At 38.7% G+C, this 21,427-nt stretch overlaps 1 protein-coding gene across 2 annotated transcripts in view; it reads right to left on the bottom strand.

The window, feature by feature from the left end:
- Nucleotides 1–21,427, bottom strand: part of WDR70 (WD repeat domain 70) — a 311,717-nt gene that overhangs the window by 183,950 nt on the left and 106,340 nt on the right. For both annotated transcript variants that reach the window (XM_060146975.1, XM_060146976.1), the window contains one exon: nucleotides 6,719–6,795. In XM_060146975.1, the coding sequence (XP_060002958.1) occupies nucleotides 6,719–6,795 (77 nt within the window). The remainder of the gene's footprint in view (nucleotides 1–6,718; nucleotides 6,796–21,427) is intronic.

The raw sequence follows: 21,427 nt of genomic DNA, 5'->3' as shown, positions 1-21,427 counted from the left end.
TTTTAAAAAAAGAAAACAGCATTTTCCAGCCATAGTGATACAACTCCCTCTCTCTCCTACAGCCAACAACATCATTTACACTCTGTGCCTAGTGCTCCCAGGAATATACTTTGGGAAATGAAGGTTGCCAGCAGTAAATGCTTTTCATGGTGGGATTCAGTAAATTATAAATCTTTTTTTATTTCGTTGCAGCTTATAAAGATGCACAATACCAATTAAAATTCTTGGCGAATTCTGGCATGGCATAATAGAAAGAGCATGCACTTTCCAGACCAAGAGGAACTTGGGTGCTCCACCACTCATCATGACCTTGAGCAGCCGATTTACCACTGAGTTTTACAGGCTTTTGCTGGAAGGCTGATAGGCATATTTGACTTGATTTTAATAATCAACAACGTATGTAAATATAATTATAAAATTCTCCAAGGAATGATGATTTACACAAATGGATCTCAGAAAATTAAACTTTTCTATAGCCTAAAGGGTTTTTTTTCTATTTAAATATTTTTGGGAGAAACTTAAAAAATATATTAGCTTCCTTTTATTTCTAGGTGCTTTGAATATAATTTAACATTTTCATAATTTATACATTACTACACCATGGTATAACATGCCTCAGAAAGTCTTCACATGTGTAGGCCAATTTTACAGCTTTTTCAGTTTTTTTTTTTTTTTTTTACTAAATTTACTTATTTATTTTTGGCTGTGTGGGGTCTTCATTGTTGCGTGTGGGCTTTTGCTAGTTGTGGTGAGCGGGGGCTACTCTTCCTTGTGGTGCGCGGGTTGCTCATTGCGGTGGCTTCTCTTGTTGCAGAGCACAGGCTCTAGGCAAGCAGGCTTTAGTAGTTGTGGCTTGTGGGCTCTAGAGCTCAGGCTCAGTAGTTGTGGTCCACAGGCTTAGCTGCTCCACAGCATGTGGGATCTTCGCGGGCCAGGGCTCAAACCCGTGTCTCTTCCATTGGCAGGCAGATTCTTAACCATTGCGCCACCAGGGAAGCCCAGAAAATGCTGTTTTCTTTCGTTGGTATATTTCTCAGGATCTCTAGTCCTTGGCACTATAACTCTCCAAGGGAAAGACAAAGGAACCCTTTCTCCATGGACACCCTACAGGTACTAGCATTACTAGGAACAAGCTTAAGAAATCCTGCTACAATCCCTAATCACTAGGTTCTCACAGTTTAATCAGCACTGATATGCAGAAAATTAAAATACACTGAGAAAATGTCCAAGAAAAAACTTAAGTGGAGTACAACAAACTATAATCCCCACTACCCTTTTTACGCATCTTATATTCAACTTTTAGATTGGGGGTGGAATGGATGACTTCCACATAAGCTAATATTAAGAAGATCCTCCCAACTTTTTATTTCGAAAAGGTTCAAAGCTACAAAAAAGTTAAAACAATAGTACAATAAACACCCATATACCTTTTCCAATAAACACCATATACACTAACATTCATTTTGTCACATCTATATTCTCAGTCTCTCTCTTTCCACACATATATTCATACACACACGCACAAAAATATACACAAATGCACTTTTTATTTTTGTTATACCATTTAAAAGTAAGTTGCATATCTCATGATACTTCACACCTAAATTCACTAGCTGGTATCTTCTAAGAACAAACACATTCTTCTATATAACCATGATTCCACATAACATGAAGCAATAATATCATCTGTGTCAGTTAACAACTGGTGCATAACAAAACATTTTTAAAATTTAACGGCTTAAAACAGCAGGAATACAAAGCAATACTGAGGAAAAAGAACAAACCTGGAGGCATAACCCTCCCAGACTTCAGACAATACTATAAAGCTACATCATGGTATTGGCACAAAAACAGACATATAGATCAATGGAACAGATTAGAGAGCCCAGAAATAAATCTACACACCTACGGTCAACTAATCTTCGACAAAGGAGGCAAGAATATACAATGAAGAAAACACAGTCTCTTCAGCAAGTGGTATTGAGAAAGCTGGACAGACTCATGTAAATCAATGAAGTTAGAACATTCCCTTACACTATACACAAAAATAAACTCAAAATGGCTTAAAGACTTAAATATAAGCAAGACATGATAAAACTCCTAGAATAGAACACAGGTAAAGCATTCTCTGACACAAACTGTACCAATGTTGCCCAGGATAGATCATATCTTGGGTCACAAATCAAGCCTTGGTACATTTAAGGAAACTAAAATGGTATCGAGTAACTTTTCCGACCACAATGCTATGAGACTAGATATCAATTAAAGGAAAGAACTGTAAAAACTACACACACGGAGGTTAAACAATATGCTACTAAATAACCAAGAGATCACAGAAGAAATCAAAGAGGAAATCAAAAGATACCTAGAAACAAATAACAACGAAAACACGATGACCCAAAACCTATGGGATGCAGTTCTAAGAGGGAAAGTTATAGCAATACAATCCTATCTCAAGAAACAAGAAACATCTCAAATAAACAACCTAACCTTACACCTAAAGCAATTAGAGAGAGAAGAACAACAATAAAAAAAAAAAAAACAATAGTCAGCAGAAGGAAAGAAATCATAAAGATCAGACCAGAAATAAATGAAAAAGAAATGAAGGAAACAATAGCAAAGATCAGTAAAACTGAAACTTGGTACTTTGAGAAGATAAACAAAATTGATAAACCATTAGCCAGACACATCAAGAAAAAAAGGTAGAAGACTCAAATCAACAGAATTAGAAATAAAAAAAGGAGAAGTAACAACTGACACTGCAGAAATACAAAGGATCCTGAGAAATTACTACAAGCAACTATATGCCAATAAAATGCACAACCTGGAAAAAGTGGACAAATTCTTAGAAAAGCACAATGTTCTGAGACTGAACCACGAAGAAATAGAAAATATAAACTGACCAATCACAAGCACTGAAATTAAAACTGTGATTAAAAATCTTCCAACAAACAAAAGCCCAGGACCAAATGGCTTCCCAGGCGAATTCTATCAAACACTTACAGAAGAGCTAACACCTAGCCTTCTCAAACTCTTCCAAACTATAGCAGAGGGAGGAACACTCCCAAACTCATTCAACGAGGCCACCATCACCCTGATACTCAAACCAGACAAAGATATCACAAAAAAAGAAAACTACAGGCCAATATCACTGATGAACACAGATGCAAAAATCCTCAACAAAATACCAGCAAACAGAATCCAACAGCACATTAAAAGGATCATACACCATGATCAAGTGGGGTTTATCCCAGGAAGGCAAGGATTCTTCAATATAGGCAAATCAATCAATGTGATATACCATATTAACAAATTGAAGGATAAAAACCATACAGTAATCTCACAGATGCAGAAAAAGCATTCGACAAAATGCAACACCCATTCATGATAAAAATTCTCCAGAAAGTAGGCATAGAGGGAACTTACTTCAACATTATAAAGTCCATATATGACAAACCCACAGCCAACATCGTTCTCCATGGTGAAAAACAGAAACCGTTTCCACTAGGATCAGGAACAAGACAAGGTTGCCCACTCTCACCACTATTATTCAACATAGTTTTGGAAGTTTTAGCCACAGCAATCAGAGAAGAAAAAGAAATAAAAGGAAACCAAATCGGAAAAGAAGTAAAACTGTCGCTGTTTGCAGATGACATGATACTATACATAGAGAATCCTAAAGATGCTACCAGAAAACCACTAGAGCTAATCAATGAATCTGGTAAAGTAGCAGGATAAAAAATTAATGCACAGAAATCTGTAGCATTCCTATACACTAATGATGAAAAATCTGAAAGTGAAATTAAGAAAACACTCCCATTTACCACTGCAACAAAAAGAATAAAATATCTAGGAATAAACCTAACTAAGGAGACAAAAGACCTGTATGAAGAAAACTATAAGACACTGATGAAAGAAATTAAAGATGATACAAAGATGGAGAGATATACCATGTTCTTGGATTGGAAGAATCAAAACTGTGAAAATGACTCTACTACCCAAAGCAGTGTACAGATTCAATGCAATCCCTATCAAACAACCAATGGCATTTTTCACAGAACCAGAACAAAAAATTTCACAATTTGTACGGAAACACAAAAGATCCTGAATAGCCAAAGCAATATTGAGAAAGAAAAACAGAGCTGCAGGAATCAGGCTCCCGGACTTCAGCGTTTACTACAAAGCTACAGTAACCAGGACAGTATGGTACTGACACAAAAACAGAAATATAGATCAATGCAACAGGATAGAAAGCCCAGAGGTAAACCCACACACATATGGTCACCTTATCTTTGATAAAGGAGGCAAGAGAATACAATGGAGAAAAGACAGCCTCTTCAATAAGTGGTGCTGAGCAAACTGGACAGCTACATGTAAAAAAATGAAATTAGAATGCTTCCTAACACCACACACAAAAATGAACTTCAAAATGGATTAAAGACCTAAATGTAAGGCCAGACACTATAAAACTCTTAGAGGAAAACATAGGCAGAACACTCTATGACATAAATCACAGCAAGATCCTTTTGACCCACCTCCTAGAGAAATGGAAATAAAAACAAAAATAAACAAATGCGACCTAATGAAACTTAAAAGCTTTTGCACAGCAAATGAAACCATAAACAAGACGAAAAGACAACCCTCAGAATGGGAGAAAGTATTTGCAAATGAAGCAACTGACAAAGGATTAATCTCCAAAATATACAAGCAGCTCATGCAGCTCAATATCAAAAAAACAACCCAATCCAAAAATGGGCAGAAGACCTAAATAGACATTTCGCCAAAGAATACATACAGGTTTCCAACAAACACATGAAAGGATGCTCAACATCACTAATCATTAGAGAAATGCAAGTCAAAACCGTAATGAGGTATCACCTCACACCAGTCAGAATGGCCATCCTCAAAAAAATCTACAAACAATAAATGCTGGAGAGGGTGTGGAGAAAAGGGAATCCTCTTGCACTGTTGGTGGGAATGGAAATGGATACAGCCACTATGGAGAACAGTACAGAGGTTCCTTAAAAAACCAAAAATAGAACTACCATACGACCCAGCAATCCCACTACTGGGCATATACCCTGAGAAAACTATAATTCAAAGAGTAATGTACCACAATGTTCACTGCAGCTCTTTTCACAATAGCCAGGACATGGAAGCAACCTAAGTGTCCATCGACAGATGAATGGATAAAGAAGATGTGGCACATATATACAATGGAATATTACTCAGCCATAAAAGGAAACGAAATTGAGTTATTTGCTGTGAGGTGGATGGACTTACAGTCTGTCATAAAGAGTTAAGTAAGTCAGAAAGAGAAAAACAAATACTGTATGCTAACGCATATATATGGAATCTGAAAAAAAAAAAATGGTACTGATGAACCTAGTTCCAGGGCAGGAATAAAGAGGTAGACACAGAGAATGGACTTGATGACATGGAATGGGGGGGCGAAGCTGGGGTGAAGTGAGAGTAGCATCGACATATATACACTACCAAATGTGAAATAGCTGGCTGTTGAGAAGCAGCAGCGTAGCACAGGGAGATCTGTTCAGTGCTCTGCGATGACCTAGAGAGGTGGGATAGGGAGGATGCGAGGGAGGGTCAAGGGGGAAGGGATATGGGGACATGTGTATGCATATGGCTGATTCGCTTTGTTGTGCAACAGAAACTAACACGGTATTGTGAAACAATTATACTCCAATAAAGATCTATTAAAAATAAATAAATAAATAAAATATGTGTTTCACCTAAGTAATACCATCTGTATATTTTCATTTATAAGATTTTTCATTGTAAGTTTCTCTGTAATATTACAAATAACTTATTCTTGTGAACTACTCTTAATACTAAAAATGAATCATACAATGTAACAACTCAGGAAAAAGCTGCTCAAATATTCCCTGTAATACTCTTGAATCCTAAGCCAACAAATATAATGCAAAAGAATCTGAATAGGGACTTCCCTGGTGGGCAGTAGTTAAGAATCCACCTGCCAATGCAGGGTACACAGGTTCGAGCCCTGGTCCAGGAAGATCCTACATTCCACAGAGCAACGAAGCCCGTGCACTACAACTACTGAGCCTGCACTCTATAGAGCCCACGAGCCACAACTACTGAGCCTGCCCGCCACAACTACTGAAGCCCATGCGCCTAGAGCCCGTGCTCCGCAACAAGAGAAGCCACCGCATTGAGAAGTCCTCACACTGCAATGAAGAGTAGCCCCTGCTCGCCACAACTAGAGAAAACCTGCATGCAACAACAAAGACCCAACGCAGCCAAATTAATTAATTAATTTTTTGAAAAAAGAATCTGAATAAACATTAAATCAATTTTTTCAGTTGTTACTTCCAAAAAACCATTTAAAAAACAAATTTATATAAGCTATTAGATTCAGATGGAAATCAGCCTTTACTATAGAAAGTAACAAAGTTTAAAGTCATTTGAGTCCACTTAACAGCATCAATCTGATCCATTATGCTCCCTAATAAACGCCACTTGAATTTCTTCCAACTCTCATTTCTACAGCTTCCATATTTATTTAAGCAAACCTTATACGGCCAGCTAAATTCAAGGTAAAGTTGAGAACAAGACTATATAAACATCAGGATTACTAATATTCTATCTTTTACTTTACTGGCAAGATTGCTACAATATAAAGGTTAAAGAAAATACTGAAATATATGAATGTATTAGATGAATTATCAACAATACTCACGCATCATTTGAGCAAGTCATAAATTCTCCCTTTATTTTGGGATGCCATGAGCCAGTATGAAGCATTGCTGTATGACCCTTAAAAAAAAAAAAAAAAGGAAAAAATTCTTTTAAAAATGTAAAAATAAACAAACTGACCAAAAGCTGACATAGTATGCTTAAAAGTAAAACTTTTTAGTCCTCCCCAAGGCACACTATTTTAATTACAAACTGATATTATATTATTTCAGTTTTATTTCATAATATGCTTTGTTTATTTCACTTTGTTTATTTTAATTTTAATTCACTATGTAACCCCTCCTGCCCAGGAATTAGTACAGTGCTTACATATAACAGGTGCTTAAAAAGAAAGAGTGGGGGAAATGACAACCTCTCTTCAGGAACGAAGTAAAAAGAAAAACCACAATAAGACAATGGGGAAAAAAATCAGTGGAAAAGAATTAAGGAGAATAGAAAGTACTTACAACTAACCAAGGCAAAAGCAAGAGGATGGGGGAAAAAAAAATCCGTTCTTTAAAATGTGTCAACAATCTTAATTCTACAATACATCTGTAAGAATAAATATGTGAGAAAATAGAAACATCTTTAAAATGATTCAGGAAGATTAGCCCTACTCAGGATGGAGCATAATACAAAAACACTGCAATTATTTTATTTATTTATTTTTATCTTTATTGGAGTATAATTGCTTTACAATGTTGTGTTAGTTTCTGCTGTACAACAAAGTGACTCAGCTATATGTATACATATATCCCCATATCCCCTCCCTCTTGAGCCTCCCTATCCCACCCCTCTAGGTGGTCACAAAGCACCCAGCTGATCTCCCTGTGCTATGCGGCTGCTTCCCACTAGCCATCTATTTTACATTTGGTAGTGTATATATGTCCATGCCACTCTCTCACTTCATCCCAGCTTCTCCTTTCCCCACCGTGTCCTCAAGTCTGTTCTCTACATCTGTATCTTTATTCCTGCCCTGCCAGTAGGTTCATCAGGACCAGTTTTTTAGATTCCATATATGTGCATTAGCATACGGTATTTGTTTTTCTCTTTCTGACTTACTTCACTGTGTGACAGTCTCTAGGTCCATCCACCTCACTACAAATAACTCAATTTAGTTCCTTTTTATGGCTGAGTAATATTCCACTGTATACATGTGCCACCTCTTCTTTATTCATTCATCTGTCGATAGACATTTAGGTTGCTTCCATATCCTGGCTATGGTAAATAGTGCTTCAATGAACATTGTGGCATGTATCTTTTTGAAATATGGTTTTCTCAGGGTATATGCCCAGTAGTGGGATTGCTGGGTCATACGGTACTTCTATTTTTGGTTTTTTAAGGAACCTCTGTACTGTTCTCCATAGTGGCTGTACCAATTTACATTCCCACCAACAGTGCAAGAGGGTTCCCTTTTCTCCACACCCTCTCCAGCATTTATTGTTTGTAGATTTTTTGATGATGGCCATTCTGACCAGTGTGAGGTGATACCTCCTTGTGGTTTTGATTTGCATTTCTCTACTGATTAGTGATGTTGAGCATCCTTTCATGTGTTTGTTGGCAATCTGTATGTCTTCTTTGGAGAAATGTCTATTTAGGTCTTCTGCCCTTTTTTTTTATTTTATTTTTATTTTTTTAACATCTTTATTGGAGTATAATTGCTTTACAGTGTTGTGTTAGTTTCTGCTGTATAACAAAGTGAATCAGCTATACATATACATATGTTCCCATATCTCCTCCCTCTTAGTTCCCCTCCCTCCCACCCTCCCTATCCCACCCCTCTAGGTGGTCACAAAGCACTGAGCTGATCTCCCTGTGCTATGCGGCTACTTCCCACTATCTATCTATTTTACATTTAGTAGTGTATATATGTCCATGCCACTCTCTCACTTCATGCCAGCTTACCCTTCCCCCTCCCCGTGTCCTCAAGTCCATTCTCTAGTAGGTCTGTGTCTTTATTCCCGTCCTGCCCGTAACTTCTTCAGAACTACTATTTTTTTTTTTTTTAGATTCCATATATATGTGTTAGCATACGGTATTTGTTTTTCTCTTTCTGACTCACTTCACTCTGTATGACAGACTCTAGGTCCATCCACCTCACTACAAGTAACTCAATTTCATTTCTTTTTATGGCTGAGTAATATTCCATTGTATATATGTGCCACATCTTCTTTATCCATTCATCTGTTGATGGACACTCAGGTTGCTTCCCTGTCCTGGCTATTGTAAATAGAGCTGCAATGAACATTGTGGTACATGTCTCTTTTTGAGTTATGGCTTTATCAGGGTGTATGCCCAGTAGTGGAATTGCTGTCTTCCACCCATTTTTGGATTGGGTTGTTTGGATGTTTTTGATATTGAGCTGCATAAGCTACTTGTATATTTTGGAGATTAATCCTTTGTCAGTTGCTTCATTTGCAAATACTTTCTCCCATTCGAAGGGTTGTCTTTTCGTCTTGTTTATGGTTTCCTTTGCTGTGCAAAAGCTTTTTTTTCTGCAATACGCGGGCCTCTCACCGTTGTGGCCTCTCCCATTATGGAGCACAGGCTCTGGACGTGCAGGCTCAGCGGTCATGGCTCATGGGACCAGCCGCTCTGCAGCATGCGGGATCTTCCCGGACCGGGGCACGAACCCGTGTCCCCTGCATCGGCAGGTGGACTCTCACCCACTGCGCCACCAGGGAAGCCCTGTGCAAAAGCTTTTAAGTTTCATTAGGTCACATTTGTTTATTTTTGTTTTTGTTTCCATTACTCTAGGAGGCGGGTCAAAAAGGATCTTGCTGTGATTTATGTCATAGAGTGTTCTGCCTATGTTTTCCTCTAAGAGTTTGATAGTGTCTGGCCTTACATTTAGGTCTTTAATCCATTTTGAGTTTATTTTTGTGTATGGTGTTAGGAAGCGTTCTAATTTCATTCTTTTACATGTAGCTGTCCAGTTTTCCCAGCACCACTTATTGAAGAGGCTGAATTTTCTCCTTTGTATATTCTTGCCTCCTTTGTCAAAGATTAAGTGACCGTATGTGTGTGGGTTTATCTCTGGGTTTTCCATCCTGTTTCACTGATCTATATTTGTGTTTTTGTGCCAGTAGCATACTGTCTTGATTACTGTAGCTTTGTAGTATAGCCTGAAGTCAGGGAGCCTGATTCCTCTGGCTCCACACAAACACTGCAATTAAAACACTGTGATGTTGGTATAAAAACTGACATACATACCAAATCAATCACAGAATATATATTTCAAACATAAACACACACATACACACACACACAATTCCTTCCTATGTAGGAAAGTAAGTTATAGCAGTCTCATACTCTAAGTCAGGTTCAGATGGGGCAGAAAAGAACCTAATATTTTTTAGTATAATAATGACAAGGCCACTTACTCTGAAAGGGTCCAGAATAAAGCTAAACTAAAAGTAGTAAAGTGTGCATATTTAAATGACTTAGAAGTAAAATAACTGTAGCTCTCTGGAAAGACTGAATTGGAACTGGAGTACCCACACATGGGCCTGGAGACCCATCTCTAGTCCCACCTGCTCACAATGCCTCAAATAGTATCTGGCCAACTCCTGACATTCTGTTCATGTTAAAAAGGTACAAATAGGGACCAGAGATCTGGAATCTCTTCCTGCAGTAGGAAAGAATGGACTGAAGTACTGCCTGGAGGGACTAGATAGGAAGTTTGAGATTCCACTTTCCTCTCCCGAGCTCAAGACTTGTATATTCAACTATCAACTTGATTGACATTTCCATTTGCATGTCATAAGCATTTCAAACATAATAGGCCCAATAGGGAAATCTTGATTCTTACTGCCCATTTTATTTGCAATAAACTTCTTTCCTAGTTGCTAAAGCTACAAACGTGGAAGTAATCCTTAAAGACTCCAATAACCCCTAAACTCTCTTCTCTCTACCCACCCAGATTCAATCCACGAGCTAGTCCTGTCAGTTCAACCCAAAACACATCTCAAATCTATCCACTTTTCTCCTTTTTCACTACTACAGCTCTTATATGAACCAATATTATCTCGTGTCTCTACATCAGTTATTATGTACTGTGACAGGCCTGTGACTAGTCTCTCTACTTTTACTCTTGTGTAATGTGCTCCACAAAGCAATCAATAAAATAGAGACACAAATTTAGAGGACAAACATAGGGGCACCAAGGGGGGAAAGTGGGGGGTGGGGGCGGGCGGGGATGAACTGGGAGATTGGGATTGACATATATACACTAATATGTATAAAATAGATAACTAATAAGAACCTGCTGTATAAAAAAAATAAAATAAAATACAAAAATAAAAAGAATAAAGTTTAAGGTAACCCCCCCCCCAAAAAAGCAATCAATATCGTCCTTTAAAAATATACTTCTAAAAACGCCACTGCTTTTTATCCTCCACTGGCTTTCCACTGGCTTTCCAACGTCTTTCCACAGTGTACAAAAGCTTACATCTTCCAGCCCCTGCTTTCTTTACAACCTCCCTAACTTTGTGCTCCTTCTTGCCCAGAATGCACACACCTCCCTGGTCTTCTTTCATTTCCTCCCATACATGTGACTCTTTCCCCACATCAGGGCCTTTACACATGCTTTTCCATCTGCTGGAAAGCCCTTTTTCCACTTTTAGGTGACTGGCTTCTTCTCACTCTTTCAATCTCAGCTTACATGCTACTTATTCAAATGAGTACTGCCTGGCCCTCTATCTAAGTGAATATGGCCCATTCCGTTCTTCTCTACCAGAGTACCTGTCCATTTCCTGGATAATAGTCACCGTAATTCGTAGTGCTATATCTATTAACTTCTTATTTGATTCTTGACCCTGTGTTAATGTTTTACATATTCATAAATAAACAAATAAGGATGGGAAAAAACCTAAACCAATATAAACCGAAACAAATGAACCCTACTGTATTTCAAATGAATAACAAATACGCTGAAAAAATAAACAGATAATAACCCAAGTAACTATACACCCCGTAGTGGGTTGAACGGTGCCCCCCCCCCAAAAGATATGTCCACGTCCTAATCACTGGAACCTGTGAATGGTCCTTATTTGGAAAAAGAATATTTTCAGATATAATTAAGCATCTCAAGATAAGGTCACTCTGAATTATCTGGGTCAGCCCTAAATTTGATAACAAGTATCCTCAAGTATCCTTATAAGAGACAGGAGAGGAGAAGACACAAAGAGGAAAGGCTCTGTGAAGATGGAAGCAGAGACTGGAGTTTCGCAGCCACAAGAATGCCTAGAGTCACCAAAGGCTAGAAGAGGCGAGGAACAATTCCTCCAGAGCCGTTGCGGGGAGCGTGGCCATGCCAATACCTTGATTTCAGACTTCTGGCCTCCAAAATTGTGGAAGAAAAAATTTCCGTTGTTTTCAGCTACCAAGTGTGTGGTCATCTGTTACAGTAGTCCTAGGAAACTACTAATATATACTCCCAGTCTAAAGACCAAAAGAATGGTAAATAAATACTGCATTCCAGATAATATGTCTGCGTCGTATTTTGCAATGGTATGCGTTAACAATTCGGAAACTGCTTTCAATACAATGAAGATTTAAACAATATTTGAGGAAATATGTTGAAGATAATGGGTGTCGAGTTTCTCACTGTTGGAGAAGGGAGTTACTCAAGTGGAAAAGGGGAAGACTAGAACGAACTTTGTGGTGTTTGAAACTGGGGATATCAATATGAACTCATGGTTTTTAATAGGTAGATGTAAATTTAAAGGTAAATGTACATTTGTAAATTATTCTCTAGCTTTATATGCTGCAAATGTCTAGAAACAATGACACCTCAGCAAACAGCACAGATATCCTGGTTTCTAAATACCGTTCTCCACTAAAGGAACCAGGGCTCCTTGGAGAAATGATTGTTTTGGGAGCTGAGGTAGGAAAAGTACAAGATGAACATAGAATATTTGGTTATGTTAAAATAATAAGAAAGTGTTGCAAAAATGACAGGGATATGCTAAAAACGATAAAATGCAGGTTGGAGAGGCTTCCACCAGCTAAACCTGGGACAATTAGGGCATCAAAGTAAATAAAGTAATGGATTATAAACCATTGACTAAAATAAGAACCCTTGAATGCATATTAATATAATAAAGAAGTAAATAAGAGAAAGCTCTTCCTTACAGAATACTAATAAATATAAGATAAATTATAGAGTTAGAAAAATCATCAGTTTGCAATCATGACAATAATACCTGATTCAGACAAGAACCATCAATGGATGCTAAAACTAATGGAGGAAAGTCTGGTAATACACAGGGTAATTGCATGGTCTCAAAATCTCCCTGCAAATGGCTTAATAATGACAAAGAGATAATGGTAACTTTATAGTGAAGAAAAAATCTGGTAGGCTCCATCTTAACAAGTGATCCAAGTTTACATCATCAATACTGGGATGCAACTGACATCATGTACTTTCTGATATGAGGAAGTGAGGGTACAATATCATTTGTGGGTCAATCTTTCTAGAAATGCATAACTGACTCTAATTATGAAAAAAACAGGCAAAATCAAATTCTACATTTTACAAAACAACTGGCTTACAGTCTTCAAAAATATCAAAGTGAAAAAGAGGCAGGGGAGCAGAGGAACTATTCCAAATTAAAGGAGACAAAAAGGTATGATGATTGAACTGGTGAGAAAATAATTAGGGACAAGATCATTAAGATAACTGATGAAACTATTGACTATGGATTAAATAGTATTTTCTCAACATTAAATTCATGGTTATATAAAAAAATGTAATGTTATTAGGAACACCACACTAAAGAATTTAAGAGCAAAGGAGCATGATGTTTGCAACTTGTTTTCAAAAGCTGGGGGAAATTAAACACACATACATAATTTTTATGTATGTGCGTATACATATGCGTGTGAGTGTCTGGGGAGGTATATAAGTGAGGTGGGAGGAAAGGAGGGAGAGGGTATATTAGTCGAGGGAGGAAGGGAGGAAGAGATGAGGGGGAGATAAAGCAATGGGGTGAAATGTTAGCAATTGGTAAATCTGAAAAAGGGATATAAAGAAGCTGTGTACTGATTTTACAACTTTTCTGTAAATTTGAAATTACATGAAAATAAATACTTTGAAAAATATATTCTGGCTGCTCTGTGAAGAAAAGTCTGCTGCAAAAACAAAATAGGAATTAAGAGGGTCAACTGGGAAGATACTGATGTGGTTCATGTGAAAATTGACAGTGGCCTGGACTAGGGAACAGCAAGAAAGTGTTCAGAAGTGAGAAGATTTGGGATACATTTTAAAGACAGAGACAATAGGATTCCCTAAAGAATTGGATCTGGGCTATAATAACAGATGAAGCCAATGCCTGTGATCTGAGCAACTGTGTGAATGGGGTGACTGTATAAATACGTGTCATTCTTTCTGGCCATGGAGAACATGAACCTCATTCTGTGTTTAGGGAATTCGCCCCAAAAATGACTCTTCGTAGAAGACAGAGGCTACCACTCATAGAGAAGCAAAAAGTCAGGTGCCAACTTTGCCAGCCTCCCTTACAGATACGACACAGGAAATGCAATTGAGCTCCAGCCACAACATTCATTTTGAGCTGTGGCTCAAAGACAATGAGGATACCCTCTTTCTATCTCAGTCCATTCAGGCTGCTACAACAAAAATACCATAAACTGAGTGGCTTATAAACATCAAACATTTATTTCTCATAGTGCTGGAGGCTGGGAAGTTCAAGATCAAGGCAGTTTTAGTGTCCGAACTTCCTAATTCACAGATGCAGTCTTTCTGCTATAACCGCACATGGTGAAGGGGAAGGAGAAGTTTCTCTGTCCACTTTCATAAGGGCACTAAACCCATTCATGAGAGTCCTGCCTTCATGACCTAATCACTACCTAAAGGCACCACCTCCTAGTAACATCACGTTGGGGTTAGGATTTCAACATATGAACTTGGGGGAGACACAACATTCAGACCTGAGGACTCTCCTTCAGGACAGCAGTACTGCATCTCCTGCAAGACAGAGTTCCCTGCTCTTCAGCAGCAGTGGTACAAGCTGTGACATTCAATGTCTGGCAGTGGCCCTCACGATTTTATCAGCAAACCAGGTCTGTAGCGTGGTTTGGGGGCATTGTTCCTGCATTTCACATCAAGTGTCATTCACCCCTTCCAGCATTCTCATTACACATAAATCAAGTAGAGTAAGCTTCTGCTGCAAGAACAGGTACTGAAATCCTCGCTCATAATTTTTATCAGGCAACTGCAGTGAATTAAAATATATTTTGCAGGAGATTCCAGTTTCACTCCAGATGGAATATACACATTCCATCCTATCACTCCATCTGATTACAATAAGTTCTGAACAAAATTTTAAAAGTTACTGCCAGAAGACACTGAATAGTAGATAAGATCAAGCAAAAAGGATACAGAACCCAGGTCCCAAGGAGCAGTGAGGTGATGAGTTTCCTAGGGGGATGTTTTCTGCCTTCTCACTTCCCAACATAGACTCTGGGGCAGCCCACATTGACAACTGAGAGCAAGAGCAGATAGACGGGGTTCCAAGAAAAGGCTGCAATCTCCAGAGGGTAGGGGTGGTGGGTAGGGAGAGTAGTGAAGGACCTGGGAGACAAACTCTTGTGACCTGACCTACCCTATGCCAGGCAAGCACAAGGAACAAAGCTGCCGGTCTCCCCTCAGTGCTGGTACCAGACATGGAAGTAGCCTTTACAGGCCAAAGAACTACTGACTGCCTCCTTTTCACACCAGGCAAGCAGTGGCTCTGAGGTGGCCCTTCTCATCCTCCCAACCAGCTGCAGTGGCCCTGTGAGGCGATCACAGCAGATGACTGCCAGCAACAAAACAGTAACTGCCCTCTCCCTGGTGACAGGAGAAGCCCTTCGGGGAGGAGATCTGTTGGCTCTCCTGACCTTACACCAGGGAAAGGCCAGCACCAAAGAGGCAAGGCGTCTCCTCCCCTGACCCAAAAGCAGCAAGGACAGCAACCTCAATGGGGTAGAACACTTTTGATGTTCCATGCCCTCTACTAGGCCAACATTAGCAACAAAGTAAGCCTAAGCCTTCCAACCATACAGTAGCATTTGTAGGACAGAAACCTTCTGATACTCTATGCTTTACATTGGGATAATGCCAACACAGACTAGCAGCACTCTCTTTTCCCACCAACTCACAGAAGCAGCTGCTGAGGGGTAGGTAAAACTTGATTTCCCCATCGCATTCCAGCTTTGCCCAGAGGCATACCCAGTTATAGGAACTGCTACATAGCACAAAAAGAGTAAGTCTCTGGTTTTCCAGCAAGAACACCAGAACAGAAAACTTCTGAAAACAGAGGGTAAAGGGAAAATTATGGGCTTAAGGAATAAGAAAGCTAGAGAAAAATATCATCTAAATCTGTACAGAAAGTCCTGAGCTCACTCCTGAGGTACATATATGTAAAACCTGTCAGAATCAACTGAAGAAAAGCACTGAGATCTCAAGATGGTGCAGACTACCATCAAGGTTCCACACAGACTCCTGGGTAACACACACATGAGACAAACCAGAATAGCATACAAAGGCATAAAGGCTTTGGAAATTAAACCAATACTGGAAGTAAAAACAGCTCACAGAAGTCAGGTCAGGACATACAGTCTAAAACTAATCAGACTGACTGTCAGCTTAAAAGAAACCACATATTCACATAAGCAAAAAAACCCTCTAGCATTCTCCAGAAGTTTTAGACAGGAGTCAGAATCTCATAACACAGTATTCAAAGTGTCAAGGATACAATCCAAAATTTAACATACAAAGAACCAGGAAAATCTAACCAGCTCTCAAGAAATAAGACAAAAGATGCCAACCACAAGATGACCCAAATGTTAGAATTCTCAGAAAACTACTTTAAATCAGTGTTTACAATCATGATACAAAAAGGGAAAGCAAACACTTTTGAAACAAATACAAGATAGACATGCTCAGCAAAGAAAAACAGACTAATTTTTTAAATGGTTGTACTGAAAAATAATGGAAATTAAAAATTCACTGGAGGGGCCCAATAGTAGAATGGATACGTCAGAGGACAGAGTCAGTGAACTTGAAGACAGGTCAATAGAAATAATTCAATCTAAACCATAGGAAGAAAAAGGAATAGGGAAAAAATGAGCAGAGACAATAATATTAGACAATATCAAAAGATTTAGTATTCATGTTATATAAGATTCAGAAAGAAGAGATAGGTGCAAAAAATTTTTGAAGAAATAATGGCTAAAAATTTCCCCAAAGTGGTGAAAAATGTAAACTTACAGATCTAAGAACCTCAGTGAATGCCAAACAAAATGAACTGAAAACAAAAAACAAACTAATGAAAGCCAGAAGACAGTGGAACAATACTTTTAAAGTAATGAGAGAAAAATACTGTCAAGTTAAATGTACAGAAAATGTACTTCAGGAGTGAAAGTGAAATAAAGACATTCTAAGATGAAAGAAAACTAAGAGAACTAATTCACATGGAAAATAAAAGAATAACAAAAAATTTCAAGAATCATTTTATTATTTCAAGAATATTTATTATTTTTTATTCTTATTATTTTATTATTTCAAAAAATATTAATTTAAGAATAATCATGAGGAACTTCCTGGTGGTGCAATGGTTAAGAATCCACCTGCCAATGCAGGGGACATGGGTTCGAGCCCTGCTCCGGGAAGATCTCACATGCCACAAAGCAACTAAGCCCATGTGCCACAACTACTGAGCCTGTGCTCTAGAGCCCGCGAGCCACAACTACTGAGCCCACGTGCCACAACTACTGAAGCTCGCGTGCCTAGAGCCCATGCTTTGCAACCAGAGAAGCCACTGCAGTGAGAAGCCTGTGCACCACAATGAAGAGTAGCCCCCCACTTGCCGCAACTAGAGAAAGCCTGCACGCAGCAATGAAGACCAAATGCAGCCAAAAATAAATTAATTTTAAAAAATAAACATGAAAAGAAGGAACAAAGTTGAAGGATTCACACTTTCCAATTTCAAAATTATCTACATGTCAATGTTAATAGCAGCTTTATTCATAAAGCTTTTGTAGGTAAAACATGTTTTGCCAATGGAACAGATGTGCAGTGAGAGGGAAAGGGGGCAGTAAAGAAGACGTTTCAAGGAGAGAATAATCAACTGTGTCAGACACTGCTGAGAGTTACAGTATTATGAGAACTGACCACCAGATATGAATGGCATGATGGGTGGGCACCATGAACAGATAAGTGAGTTAGGTTCCCCTCAATTCTGTGCACCTAAGGTACTAAAAGATAGTAATTAAACTGGCTCATAGAGTAAAATCATAGGACTGTCAGGGATCCCATTAAGCTCTTTCCAAAATAGAAATTTGCCAGTCTTTGCTTATTTAAGAAAAAAAAAAGAATTTCTAATACCAAGCAGTAAATAGGTACCTGATCTAGTTTCACCCCATTAAATATCTGCCTCTGGGAAAACAGCTCATGACTTGCAACAGAAAGAACACCCCAATAATCCCAAGATATGCCCTGCCTTCAAGGACCTAGATCCTAAACTGCCTTGGCTTCCTCAATCTTGCACACTACTCCACACCTTCATTCTCCCGCTCTGCTTAGCTCAGCTCCACCTCCACTGACATCTCCGCCTGGCCTCTTAATCTAATGTGGAGCCTGCTTACCTCCCAGTCAGTTCCTAGTTTACCATCTTCCTCTCCCACTCCCAGACTCAGGGATTCACCCATTCTCAGCACAATGGGTGCTGCTCAGTCCAGTTCTTAGAATCCCACTTCCTATGCTTTGACATAACAACAACCCCAAAACTGACCCAGCCCATACAGGTCTTGAAGGCAGGCTCCAGAAAACAGGTCTTCTACTGATATTTGTTGACTAGAGTTGAAATAGCATCTTGAAATATAAAGGATAGTTCTAAGAGGACCAAAAGAAGATGATCCTTATTACATAGAACACTATGATAAAATGTGGTCACCTTAGTTGTTGAATACACAGAATATGAACACAAATAGTAAGTTAAACTGAAGAAATCTAAAAGACTATGAATGTTTCTTGTTTACAGGCTCAGTACAAGAGTACTGAGTACATACAAGAGTATGACAAAAGCAATGGGAATGTTAAGTACCCTTGTGTTAAAACAGTGACGAAAATTAGTCATAACAAAAAATGAAGTTCAACTAAGGATTCTTAAATGGAACTAAACAGATTCAGTACCAAGGCTAATATTAGTGGAAAAATTTTTAAAGTGACACCTATTAAAGAAGAGTCGGTGACTAAAACACTTTTTTCATCAAATAAACTAGGTTTTCTCTCTTTCTCCTTTATCTAAACATAGGCAGGCGCCCCTGGAAAAAAAAAACTTGTTTCCCTCATTTATTTAACAGCCTTAACTGGAAAGAGCCTAGTAGAAAGAATGAAACATCCATTTGTTTCTCATAATATGCTAAACTTTGCATACAGAGAGGACATTATCAAACCATGACGACTATTGGTTTCCTCTAACACACGCGCGCGCGCGCACGCACACAGAGAGGTGTGCTGATCAGTACTTGTCCGTCCATACCCCCGTGGCAGCCTCATGACAAACGCTGTAAAACAGCTGCCTCGCCACAGCACCATTTGTACTCACTGAATGAAGTGAGGCTCTGTGACCCACAAAAATGAAAGTACCCATGTCTTTGGCATATGGTGAGCTAACTAACAGAAGCAACTCCTATGAAGAGATGAAATGCATCAGGGAATATACCTTGAGCTTTAATCCAAAAGCTCTTCTTAACCAAAGTCTATTCATGGGCTTTCAGGAATCACCAAACTTTCTGAAGTTGCCAGCAAGATTTTCTGTTGGTATATTTTGCTGGAGAAAACGTTCATAGCTTGATTTTGGGAGATGGCAAACTTCTTCTCTAATGGACTACATAGTAACTATTTTAGGCTTTCTGGGCCACATGGTCATTGAGGCAACTACCCAAATTCTACCACTGTAAGTACAAAAGCAGTCATGGACAATAGTAAATGAATGGGCATGGCTGTGTTTCAGTAGAACTTTTATTTACAAAACACAGGTTGCAGGCTGGATTTGGACCACAGGCTATATCCTGCTGACCCCTGTTGTAATCCATCACACTCTTAGTAATTTACTTCTAGGAATCAAGGACTCTGAAGTCCAAATCTTTCTAATTCCTGAGCAATTTTAAAATCCATTTGAAGATATCAAAGAGATCGATTCATTCTTCTTTGATCTACTCAACTCCAATGACCTCTTCTAAGATATTTCAGCAGCCCCAACTATGGCTAACTCTGTCCACAGATGGTTCCTTTTCTGAAATCAAGAACTTTCTTTTCAACATCCTAAATTTCAACCAATCACTCAGTGTAAACCTGAGTGTCCTTTTGCTGTACTTATAATGCACAACTTTTGTTATGGAATAACCCCCCCTCATCATCATTGTACTACATTCAAACACCTCGGGCTCATGAATAGACTCAGGGATATCATACAAGTATGCCAAATGACTATCTACAAATTTAGATTTGGTGGTCATTAATGCTTCCACAATTCTTCCAGCAATTTTCCTCTCACGCATCAATAGCTATTCTAAGCCTTCACTGTCCTACATAAGGCCTCATCCCAACACCTCCTAACACAAAACTAGGAAATGACCCTGTGACTACATGGTGATACCTTCAACTGCCTATCTAAGGCTCACCACCTATAAACGTACCTGCACATGAGCCCATCCTTATCCCTCCATTCTCAGTGTAAATAAATTCCCTCCTCCCACTCAAAGCTAATTCCTGCTCTTATGTCTGATCTCTATCACTACCACCTCCTCAGGGACTTTCATAATTACTTAGTATGTTTGGTATTTGCAGAACCGTGTTAGTTTTCTATTGCTGTGTAACAAATTACCACCAACTTAGGGGTTTAAAACAACTCCAATTTATCAGCTAACAGTTTGGGGGGTTAGAAGTCCAGTCACAATCCAGAAGTCTGAATTTTCTGCTCAGGGTCTCATAGGCTAAAATCAGGATGTCGGTAGGGCTTCCTTCTGGAGGCTCTGGGGAAGCATTTGTTTCCAAGTTCATTCAGGTTGCTGGCAGAATCCAACTTCCTGTGGGTTCAGGACTAAGATGCCTATTTCATTGTATCTGTCAGCTGGGGGCTGCTCTCAGCATCTAGAGGCTGTGTCCTTGCCACATGGATTCCTTCACCTTCAAAGCCAGCAAATGAAAACCTTTCTCTTGTTGAATCTGAATTAGGCAAAGCCATGCCCCAAAATCTTTGCAAAAACAATCTCTTCTTGACATATACACACTACCATATATAAAATAGATAACTAATAAGGACCTACTATATAACACAGGGAACTCTACTCAATACTCTGTAATGGCCTATATGGGAAAATAATCTAAAAAAGAGTGGATATATGTATATGTGCAACTGATTCACTTTGCTGTACACCTGAAACTAACACATTGTAAGTCAACTATACTCCAATAAAAATTAAAAAAAAAAAAAGAACAGGGGAAAAAGAAATCCCTTCTTTAACCATAGCCCTTGCTGAAATGGCTAAGAAATAACCTCCTTAAGCTTCCTAGAGGTCACCTGGTTTGTTTGAGAAAATCTGTGAGGCACATGCTTCATTTCTTGAAAGAGTCTTTAGTGTGACTGACTATTCTGACCTTTTGATCTTTCTGAGGTTTTAGCAAAAGGTTATATAGCCACACCCT

This window comes from Lagenorhynchus albirostris, chromosome 3 (genome assembly GCF_949774975.1).
Source record: "Lagenorhynchus albirostris chromosome 3, mLagAlb1.1, whole genome shotgun sequence".
NCBI lineage: Eukaryota > Metazoa > Chordata > Mammalia > Artiodactyla > Delphinidae > Lagenorhynchus > Lagenorhynchus albirostris.
The sequence above is the reverse complement of the archived record's forward strand: the minus strand, read 5'-3'. Positions and strand labels throughout refer to the sequence as shown.